Source organism: Indicator indicator, chromosome 1, assembly GCF_027791375.1.
Source record: "Indicator indicator isolate 239-I01 chromosome 1, UM_Iind_1.1, whole genome shotgun sequence".
In the NCBI taxonomy this organism is placed as follows: Eukaryota; Metazoa; Chordata; class Aves; order Piciformes; family Indicatoridae; genus Indicator; species Indicator indicator.
In genome coordinates this window covers 10,658,524-10,670,756 of record NC_072010.1, presented here as the reverse complement: position 1 = coordinate 10,670,756, position 12,233 = coordinate 10,658,524, and the positions used below count along the sequence as shown (strand labels likewise).

General features: G+C 40.6%; 1 protein-coding gene across 3 annotated transcripts in view; it reads right to left on the bottom strand.

Moving 5' to 3' along the window:
- Positions 1-3,638, bottom strand: part of FAT3 (FAT atypical cadherin 3) — a 329,724-nt gene extending 326,086 nt beyond the window's left edge. For all 3 annotated transcript variants that reach the window (XM_054382510.1, XM_054382519.1, XM_054382527.1), the window contains exon 1: positions 344-3,638. In XM_054382510.1, coding sequence (XP_054238485.1) covers positions 344-3,638 — 3,295 coding nt within the window. The remainder of the gene's footprint in view (positions 1-343) is intronic.
- Positions 3,639-12,233: the final 8,595 nt, after the last annotated feature.

Genomic DNA, 12,233 nt, shown 5'->3' with positions numbered 1-12,233 from the left:
ATTCAAGGTCATGAGTGCTGCGACTCTGTGGAGGTGACCTGAGTAATTTACAATGATCAACAGATAAAACAGAAGCGAGTCATTCCATAACTATCACTGTTTTCTAAATGGAGTCATCACATAGCTGCTGTAAAGGAATACATATTGTTTCACACCTACAGAGTGATGAATGTAACCAGGTAATTAAATCATGTCATTGCTGTGCCTGGAAAATCTTTATTTATCATTTTATCTTGCCTGTTAAGTACTGAAGTTCTTGTTAAGGATAGAAAACAATTATGCCTTAGCTTTGCTTTTGCAAAAATCTCTATGAAAAGAAAAGGAGACTAAAAACAAAACTCACCGGTTTCTTCATCTATGCTGAATCTCCCCAGGCCACTGCCATCCCTGATGGAATATTGGATCTCTCCATCCCTTCCCGAGTCCTCATCTCGAGCAACAACTTGCAAAACACTTGTACCAATGCGGGAGTTTTCCTTTACAGATCCAATGACAGCAAAGTCAGGAAAATAGGGGGTATAGAGATTTTCATTAACATCCACCACTTCAACTTCCACAAAAGAAACAGAAGAGAGAGAAACCGGGCGCCCCTTGTCCTTTGCACGCACAGTCAGGTTGTAGAACTGCTGCTTCTCGTAATCCAGCTCTTTGTTCAAGCGGATGGCGCCGCTCGCTTTGTCTATCTCAAACCGCCCGTTGTAGTCGTTCACCAGCGAGTAACGAACTTGACCTCCCAAGCCAAGATCTGGATCATGAGTTTCCAACCAAGCTATGACAGTGCCAACTGGAAGGTCCTCAAGGACCTTCACATTGTAGCTGGATGGTATAAAGGCTGGAGAGCAATCATTGACATCATCCAAAAAAACCTTCAGAGGCACAACAGAAAACTGCTGATGGCCACTCTCTGCTTTGTCCCTAGCCTCAATCTTCAGTGTGTAGTTTGCTTTTGACTCCCGGTCTAGTTGGTCTGCCACATACACCATTCCTGTGGAACTGTTGATGGCAAATTGGTGGCTGTCTGTCAGAACTGAGTAAGTCACTTCACCATTAGATCCTAGGTCTTTATCTCTGGCTTCTACCTGGATTATCTCTGTACCAAGACTTGTACTTTCTAGAATATTAACTGAGTAACTGTCCTGTAAAAAAACAGGCTTGTTGTCGTTCGCATCCTCCACAGTGACAGTCAACAGTCTCCATGCAGATTTCTGTGGATTACCTAAATCATAAATTGTAATATTAAGTAGATAAAGCTCCGTTTTTTCACGATCCAAGGGCATAAGAACATTAAGTACCCCGGTCTCCATGTCAATGTTGAAACAACTATCTACATTACCATCAGAAATTGTGTAAAGTACTCTCCCATTAAAGCCTGAGTCTGCATCATAGGCTCTTATCCTCAGGATGGTGGCACCAACTGGCAGATCCTCTGAAACCTTTACATCGGTAGGGAAGGATTTGTCAAAATGTGGTGCCTGCCTGTTCACTGAATAAAAATCAAGAAAACCATCTTCCAAATTCAGCTTCACGTTTGCTTTTGCCTTTTTCAGTAATTTTTCTGCTAGTTTCTGAGCAACTCTAGTTTCTCTACAGCTAAAGGTCTTTGAAGACACTTTCCCGTGAACTACTGAAATATTAACAAACATAGCATCAGCAAAGTTCTCTCCATCAGTTGCCGTTATCTTAAGGCCAAAATTGCTGTTCTTTATGCCAGAATTAATTAGAGATTTTTTAAGCTGCAGGACACCAGAGTCAGGATTTAAATAAAAAATGCCAAGTTCATTTCCAGAAATGATTTTGTACTTCACAAGCTCTAACTCATCTATGTCTATTGCAGAAACAGCAGTGATGTGACCACCAACAGGAAAATCAGAAGAAATCACTCCCTGACATGCCACTTTTTCAAAGAGGGGTTTGTTATCATTGACATTGCCTATGTATATGGTGACATTCACCTCACTTTCATGGCGGTAGGGGGAACCCCAGTCAGAAGCTCTCACAATGAACCTGTAACTTTCTGGTGAGGATTCAAAATCCAGTTCTTCAGAGGTGCTGATGACACCTGTAAATTGGTTTATTGCAAATGGTAGGGAGTTTAGACTGGCAATGCTGTATGTTATGTACCCATTTTCTCCCCTATCTTCATCAACTGCAGAAACTGCCAAAACACTGGACCCCACAGGGACACTCTCATTAATGAATGAGCTGTAGGAGGGTTGCTGGAATTCTGGAGTGTGATCATTGGCATCTTCTAACCTGACAGTAACCTCTGCTTTCAGATCAGCACCTTTGTTTGTATATACTTCTAATTCATAGAGGTCCTTCTCAATGATTTTCAAAGGGCGAGCAGTAGTAATAAGGCCTGTGTTGGGATTGATCTTAAAATACTCAGCTTCCTCCCCTGGAGATAATTTGTATTCCACACCCTGTGGCTCAGGCATCAGCCTAACTACCGCAACCACTACACCAGGAGGTGAAAACTCACTGATCAAAAAATCATATGACTCCTTTTCAAATTTCAGGGGGATACTCTCTTTCTTGGGACTAGCAATGTGGACCAGTTTGACCGCAGAAAACTTCTGAGGAGATCCTTTATCCTTTGCTTGGAGAGTCAGATTATAACCATATGGGAAGCTGTCCCAATCAATAGGTTTTCTTTCTTTGATTTTGTATTCATTCATCCATTTGCCTTCTTTAGTCAGAAAGAACTGTTCCAGCGGATCTCCAGCCACAATAGAAACAGATTCTATTTCTCCATTGGCTCCTTCATCTTGGTCATCAATGTTAACAATTGCATAGGTAGGCTCCTTGTCTGATGGGAAGGGAATATGGGTTACTACATTTATTGTTGGGGCATGTTCATTTATACGTTCAATGTGAACATAAAGCTTGGCAGTGCTGCTCACACCATTGTTTCCGTAAAGCTTCATCCCGCGGTCCACAGCCAAAATCTCAAGATCGTACCTGTTTTTCTCATCGTAGTTTAACCGGCCACTTAAGGAGATAACACCACTTGTAGGATGAACTGAGAAGAGGTCAACTTTGTTTTTGAAATAATAATAAAATTCACCATTGGACCCAATATCCGCATCTGTTGCGGTCACCTGTGCGATGCTAGTCCTTAAAGGAGTGCTTTCTGCTATCGTGACAGAGTACGTGGTTGGCGAAAACAAAGGCCTTAAGTCATTCATATCCAAAACCTGGATGTTCACTTTTGTCCATGCTTCCAAGTCCTCTCCTCTGACAGACCCTTTCACCATCAATAAATAGTTGTCCTGGATTTCTCTGTTCAATATAGCTGAATTCCCACCTTTAGTCCTTATTCTTAGGAAGCAAAAGTCAGCAATGATGACTTCCTCCGCTTTAAAAAAGCCCTCATCATCACCAGACACGATCCTGTACTTGATATCCCACGAAAGGTCAGCCAAGGTAATGCCCATCCTTGTTTGACTATTGACATAGGTCCTGGCTGCAGAATTCTCATACACCGTACCATTGTAAGTGGAATGTGTGAAGTGAAAGCCAAGTGGGGAGGTCGCATGAACTACCTGGCAAACAGAGGCCAGGAGCTTGACAATCAGAAGGGCAAGGCATGACGGAGGTGTCCGTGAGCCTGACCAGTGGCCCATATTCATCTCCATCACATCATTCTTTCACCCTGTAACAAGAAAGAAGACAGGAAGTAGTTGAGAAAATAGGAAATAGTTGATCAAGAGACAAAAAATGTGAAGTGTCATGTCAAAATTACTTATTACATTTCAAAAAAAATAAAATATATGTAAATACTAAGTCACTATAAAATTCACAAAACAGAAAGGTAGGACACTATAATCTACATATACACATACCTTTTTTGGAATGTATGTTTACATGTGTGTGTGAGTGTAATACACATGGACATATACGTTCCTATATATATGTATACACACTTTTTAACACAAAGCACCCCTATGGGACCCTACCACATCAATGTACACATGCATATATAGTCAGGAATAATAATCACAGTGAAAAAAAATAAATCAGGCACACACATTTGACTAAGTTTCTGTAAGAAGATGAACTACATACAGAAACTAGGTTTATTTACCAGTAGGTCCAATTAAGCTTAGACTTGTTTGTTTTCTGAGAATATTGGAAAAGTCATTTTTATACCCAATGTTTGGAAGGGAAACAGGATTTTCATTATGTATGTAGCAACGTGATAGTCAAATGTTACTAGTTTTTTTATGGACAGTTAAGACAAATCATATGGTTGAGGAAATCTGAGGCATCAAGAACAAGCAGTACATAGAAGTCAGTATGCAGACATTATTTTAATTACAGATACCTTCACAAAAAATCGAAGTTAAGGATGAACTATAGCTAATTAAATGCAAATTCAGGTGCTTACACATATCTAGGCACTGAGAACAGGAAAAAATAAAACTAATAAAATAAAGCTACTCAATAAAGCCGCCAGGTAAAGACCTGTGTTAGGAAAAAGCACAGCTGAGACAGCCCACAGAACTTAATTCTACCTTTGCTTATGCAACATGATGCACACATTCTAAATGAGGTCATAGATGAACATTTTTTTCCTGCGGATATCCAGTATATCCAGTGGATATCCTGTGTATATCCAGTACCCATTCACTGGGTACTACTGCCATCCCTACCTAAGACAGGTGAAGACTCCCTACAATCTACTGCTTATCCTGCTGCCAACAGGCCACCCCAACCAGAGAAAGCATAAACATTTCCTTGCTCAGTTGGAGTTAATTCAGCATACATCACATTTCACTTTTGCAATCCCAAGGAGAATTTGGCTACAAATAAGGCACACAGCTCCAATATCATGTCTCAATCCAGTCTGTCTCACTCCGGTCACCTCAAAGCAGTGAGAAACTTTCTGCTGACTTCAAAAGGCTCATTATAAATATAAGTATTCAAATGCAATTAATAAGCAGCCACTGGGGGAAGATTTAGAGTTCCTCCATACAGTGTCACAATGGAATAGCCTCAGTGCCTCCCTTCATGGATCTAAATCAGGAGGTTAAACAGAAACAGGGTAAGCAGAGACACTGGCTGAAGGTTGTTGGAGGGTGCTGCAGAAGACGAGAGCCTGGTCCCGCTTGTTGCTTTGCACTGAAAGCAGAGGAAAGGAATCTAGGGATACTAGGCAGGTGCTTACAGAAAGGCAATGTGAATAACCTTCTTTGTTACAGAGTACATTCATTGTTACTCATGAAAATCATAAAAATCAATTCTAAAAGGCAATTACTGAAAGACTCAATGCACACATACATTGTTCTCATTGTCATTTAAAAGCTGCTAGAAAATGTAGTTTTCTCCAAACTAAAATATAGAGTGGAAAACGATAGGAAAAGTTGTTGATAATGACAGGGGTTAATTTAAACTTCCAACATGATTTCAGCATCCCCTAGGAGATTTATAAATTGCATGCAAGTTTTGGAATATGAATTCACATTAGTTATCACTTCCAGTGTAACTGGAAGACTACTGCAGTTTTAAGTTCTAAGGACAATCAATTGCACTGATGTTCTAATGTTCACAGAAAAACACTTAACTTCCTGATCCCACAGTCTATATCCCACTGCTTTACATATTAATCAATTTGATCAATTCTCCCAAGTGTTTGTCAAGGCACTCATCTTTCAATGCAGCTATTTTCACATGCAGTTCTCCCCCTGCTTTGTCTTCTTCTAATTTTATTTTCTATTATACCAACAAAAAAAAACCCCAAACTAAAACAAACAAACAAACAACAACAACAACCAAACCAAAAAAGTAAGCTGCTGGACTTGCATTCCCTGGAAACAGGCAAATCCCCACAGAACTGTGTGTGGCACAGTTTTCTGGATATGCACACTTAATTGTTGTGCACGTATCATACAAATTCTACAATTCCCATTTCATCCCATACAGATTGTAAATCAAAGATTCACAGTTCCCCAGTTTGCTTTGTATACATGAGGGATCAGGTCTCTGTGCTTTCCCCACGCTCGGGTTGATCCTCAGGAGACCCACAATAGAATTTTTGTACTTCAGCTATGAAAGATTTTTTTATTGTTGTTGCCATTTCACTCAGCTAAAAGATCAGAGAACTGACACCTTATTTTTCAGGACAGCAAACATTCATCAACTTAATCCACTAGTGTGAAAATATCGAAGTCCCTTATTTTCATGGGGCTTTATGTGATCACTTTGAGTACTGCCATTAAAAGCTACTGCTTCAGCCTAGCATGGCAGACAATGCTCTCAAGTAGAAAATACAACCAATATATGGTATGCTGCCAAGGAAAAGCCAGTCATGGGGAATGAGAAAGTCTAATGACAGAGACCTAACTCATAACAAAAGAAAGGGCTGTGGCTGTGCCTCTCCTGTGATGTAGTATTATCAATAATACTCAAAAGACAAGTCACTGTATTGCAGCCATTCACCAAGAGCACTTCAGCATCCTCTGTGTATACTGCAGGACCAGCTTCTTCCCACTGCTAAGAGGAAGTGGATTTTTGCTGGCTTATGATGGAGACTTATGTTACATTTCAGATGAGTACCCAGACTTTATTCCACCAAAGCTCAGCAATGTCCCAAAACCAGGTCTCTCTAGAGTAATTAAATTGTGTTATCCAATTTATGTCTTATTTGGTGGTCCAGTTTCTCCTATACACATCTTAGTTCAGCCTGAGCTGGTTTCTCTATCATTCAAGGTTTCTAGGTCCACTGTGATCAGAAATCCGTTCTCCTGTGAAATTCATTGCTACAAGCAAAAATTTATTTAGAACTTTACCTTCAGATTAGCATACCCAAGGCTACAGACTCTGCTGTGGAAAAACGACATCAAGACCTCATCTCAAACACACTGCTGTAAATCCAGTTATGTTAATAGTCTACAAAGTTTCAGTGGTTCAGTGTTTCAGGACTGATCCAGATTGCTCTAAATTCTACCTAGAAACAACATATGTATATGTGTGTATGTTTGTGACTGCAAGCTTTAGTTATATATACAGGTATATACACAAACACACAATTTGAGTATGCTTAGGTATAATTTCAGGGTTGGCACTGTAAAAAATTGGGTCTTTACATCAGGCAGTACTGTGAGAGTTTGATTTAATTTCAGATGTGGTATGCAGAGTTGTAACAAGCTTCTCATTGAAGTTATTCGTCTATCCATATATTTATATGGCTATCATCATTATATTATTCAAAAGTCCCAATGGATGAGCTATTAAACTGCCACTTAAGCTACCCAAGAATGTTTTATTCATTTACTGAATTCCTTTCTTCTGGGATATTTGTTTTTAAGAGCTTACAATACATACATACTCAACACACACGAAATGTAATGCGATAGGTTACAGAAACAAAGTACAAAGCAACCCACCATAAATTAAGGGGCATTACTTTAAAGGCACTTCTTGTCAAAAAAATGTTATGGTTTCAAGTGAAGAGAAAGGTTGTGATTACTTTTGTTTGATTTTGAAACATTTGGGCAGGAGCTACTAAAAAAAACAATCCCGTGGTACTGCTCAATATGAATCTTAGTCTGATGAAAAGAAACAGCTCTAACAAGGGCTGATTCAAAGAACCCTCCTAACTAGACAAGGAGGTGAGAAGGTAACACAAAGTAGGAGTCCAGCATTTTCTACTCTGTCTTATGTTCTGGCTTTCAAGGAGGAAAGAAGAAATGAAGAAGCAGAATGGTATGTCTTTGTATCTAATGCTCTTTAAAATAAACTTGAACATCATTGGATGACTCTCCACTCAGTAACTTTCCTCCACTCCTTGAACAAAAATTAACTACATAACTCAAACCTTGCAGAATAGCTGCAGGGACCTGTAGATGGATGGTGGTCCTTAGAGGAATTGAGAGAGGTATGAGTATCATTCCTTTTTTTCATCTTGGCTCTGGCATCCTCCAGTCTGGGCTGCATCCAAACATAACACCCCACCAGACTGAGAAAGAAGATTCAAGTCCCAGGAACTGACAGGATTCCTGCATAGCTTATCATGGCTCTAATTCAATGTGCAGATATGAAACAAGTGCTGTGTGATCCTTTGTTTGATTCCCTCTTCCCAGAATAATTCTTCTAATCCCAAAGACTTTCATACCACAAAATACTTGAAAAAGAAAATAATGCTTATACCTCCTGGGTAAAATCTAAAAAATATTCAACAAGAGCCAAAAGGACTTTTATAGAATATAAGGAATACAGAAGGTAAACTTCTTCAGCAAGAAGGAGAAATATAGTGTTAGCAGACCACAATAAGGAAAGTAGCCTTCTCCTCTCTCCCCACTTACCCTCCGAGTGCAGTTGCACCCTATGAGACATGGTCATGTAAATTAATTTAGGCAATGTGACTAATACCATACAACTATTTAAGACTTTCTACAAGTCATTTGAAAGACAAGGGAGAAGAAACCAGTCCGTGCATTAACTTCCATCTTCACCACAAGGATCTATTGACCCCCAGTTTAGGGTCCTCTGGGATGGGAGATGAAATTTCCGCAACTTCAGATGACAAATTTCGGAGTCAAGGTATTTACATGCCACTGTGACCAGGAAAAAAAGGGTTAAGAAAACTTGACTTCCAGGTTTTTATTGTTATTACTCTCGGAGAAGCAGGGCAAGAAGAGGTGCCTCCTCACTCAGGACAAGAGTAGTGACCTCATGGTTTGGAATTATTATTTCTTTCTGAGGAGAGCTGTCACAATTCTTTTTCAAAAGGTAGCTATTTGAATTCTATTAAACAAGCAGCTTTATACCAAAAAGGTATATTTGAAACTATAAAGGTATTAGGAGAAAGAACATTAACTTCACATGTGCATGAATTCTAAACAGTATGTAGTAAAGTCATGCATTTGCAACAGGAACAAAAGCTCTTGATTTTGTTTGTCTTAATCTTACAATTAACTCTTTTGTTTCACTTCAGACAGGTCAGCATTAACAGTAGTCTATCTATTCTCATGGTCTAATTATCTAACACCAAACCTACAAGCTTGTCACACAAGGAAATCCATGAAGATCCAGAGAAGATTTGTCACTTTACTCTGCCGTGGTGAAACCTCACCTGAAGTCCTGCATACAGGTCTGGAGTCCTCAATATAGGACAGACATGGATCTGATGGAGAGGGTCCCGAGGAAGGCCATGAGAATGATCAGGGGGTTGGAGCACCTCTGCTATGAGGACAGGCTGAGAGAGCTGGGATTGTCATAGTACAGAACTATGGAAAACTCTTCCAAAACAATGGGAATTCATATTTAAGGCACATGGAAGATATCAACATCAGAGTTTAAAGACCAGCACATCAGCTTATCAGCAAACCTCTGGTACAGAGTAAAGATAGCCACAGATTTTGTACTTCCACTCTTCACACGTCTACCCCGGCAGCTTCCTTAAGTTGCACTCCACAGTAATTTACCCAGCCAGGGAAGGCTAACAATTGACCAGCCAGGGAAAGAAAACAGAATATAGAATAAGAATTCAGAACTAGTGCCACATGGAAATGAATTAAAAATGTGTGTTGAAGTCTAGGGAGGAGGGAAAGAAAACCTGATTGACGCCGATAGATTTACAACAGGGGATAGATTCCTAGGGCTACCTGCTCCCTGATGAGCACAAAGATACGCTTTTCCATACACATCATCATATCATGGTATGTTTATCCCAAAAAAGAGAAGATGAAGATAAAATGACCATTTCTGCAGCATAAGCCCTTGCAAGAGACAGCACTATAAATCCTAACCTTCCTTAGAGCTGCAAATCCTCCTGCTGCCTGCATAAAATTTCACACAGAAGAAAGGCCGCTCAGCATGTAGCAAGTGTAATTCAGGCCGCCCCTAGGAAGCAAAGATTTAGCCACCCAGCCGTATGTTATGAATAACTTTGTTTTGCTAGCAGGTGCTGGGGATTTTTTCCATACAACACCAATTTTTGCCAAGTATCAGTTCAGCAGCAAATGCTTCCACTTGTGAGCAGGAGTCAGGCGTCATTTGTCTTCCCGGGGAGCGGGTGCAAAGGGTCTGTGGAATCTCCCTTCCCCCTCGAGGATGAAATGTGGCTTGGGAAATGATGGGGGGTGGGGAGGAGGGAGGAATAATTTGCCACCATGTGAGATCTGTCAAAAGGGAATTCCTGGGAGCCACCTTACAGGGATTTGAGCTTGTCCCTTGGTGGTCTGCCCCCAGGGAAACAAAGGCTGCTATCCAGTTTTCATGCTTTGTGTATTTCCAATCCCTCCAGGCTCCTGCTTCTTAACCACTGTAAAAAGGGGAAGCTTTGGGGCAGTTTTAAAATGAGCCAGTTATTTTCAAGGGAGCTAGCTGCTTCTTTATAAAACACAATCAAGGATACTATTTCTTGTACATTTGGCTTCCTTGCCCCTACCCCCTCCCCTTAAGTTTATCGCATAATTCTACTTTGACCCCTATCAAAGAGCCCTGGCTTGAAAGCTCTTTCTAGGTACAACACCAGTGTTAAATATCCAAGACTGCTGAGTCCCACTCCTACCAGCCACAGGTTAATTTGGATCCCCCCACCCAAACAGTCAATTTTCTCCTGAGCTGCACATCTGAACCTCAGGGCCAAGGGCTCTGCTCTGTACCTGGAGGACTGCTGGAGACTGGAAGGCAGAGTCACATCCTGCCATGCAGCACCTTTCAGCTGCATATATTGGAACTGGAGTGGTGATTCAACTGGGCCATTAACAATACTCACCCTTACTACAATGAAAGTAATAAACACAGCTGAGATCAGAGAGCCTTTTGTGCAAAACTCTAGAGCAATCTGATCTCTGCTTTTCATAATGCCAGGTGAAACTCAGTAATGGATTAAGTACTGTGAGAGACACAGCACAGCACCAAAGCAAATGTGGTGTCCCTACAGCTGAAAAAGCATTTTCCACCTTTCCCATGCAAAGCTAAGTTGCCAACCTGCACTCTCTTCCACAGCAGTTTTTGTGCAAACCCACTCCTGCTAGTGCTGGTTGCTGCTGCCAGTCTGCTCTGTGTTCAGATTACTGCACATGCTCCTTTTGACAGCTCGCACAGGCTTGTGTAAACTATTTGAATATAGTTTACAGTAAGAAAGAAGTCTACAAGATTTACATCTACTGTTTTCCAGGACCATAACAGGTATGTAGGTGTAATGACTGAGGTAAGCTGTAACTCTCAGAGTTAAAAAATACTATATGTCTCCACTAGACACTCTGTGTGTGGAGGTGGGGCAGCTCAAATAGTCCAGAGCTTTATATACAGGCAAAAGGAGAGTGGCTGAAAAAGATGAATATACAAAAGCTTCTTCCCATTTAATAGCTCCCTGCAAAAGCAACAGCATAAAATGGATACCAGGGGAAAAAAATGGCAGGTTGGACTACATGAGTTTTACAGGTCCCTTCCAATCCAAACTATTCCATAATTCAATGATTATGAGATGTGACAGTTCAGTAAGGATTTTACAAATGGACTGCAGGATAAAGTATTTCACTCCACACCAGACCTTGGGATAAGCCCAACTCCAGGTTTGTTTCAAAATGATTTTCTGAGTAACAGAGGTGTCAGTGGGACTGTTTCCTGCAGTGGCAGTTAATGCAGAAAAGGCAAGTATGGACAGAATCAGAAGGAACAAGAAGGAACAGTCAGAACAGGCATGAGCAGAGACAAGGCATGGGACTTGGAGAACGAGGCCAAGGAAGGCGAGCAGCACTAAGGGACAAGAAGGATGGTGAGCAGCACAAAGAGACATGTCCCTCTAATAAGCACCATGCCATTTACTATGCACAGGGGCAGAGGCATGTTCTTGCCCATGGCATGCCAGGGTTGTCTAAAAATTCAGCCTGCGTTGGCCCAGTTTCTGCCATTATTTGATGGTGTTTGGTCCATGCAGGAGTAACCCCCCAAACGACCTGAAAAACTGGCATTGCCTGAAAAATACAGGAATAAGTCTCAGAAGAAGACATGCAGGAGCCACTAAATATACATATATTTATATATATATAATATATATAAATATTAAATGTAACAACCACTTGAGAAGTACCTAAATCTTATGGTTCTAGAGGGGAAAAAAAATGTCTTTCTTGAAGCTAGGAACTGTATTACCAGGTTTGCAATGTCATTTCTCTTTGACATCGCTGTAACACATCAAAGAGAAATGGCAGAGATCATGCTTGCAGTGCAAGGAGCAAATATTTTGATTGAGATTCTCAACAAGTTTGAGATTTGAGAAT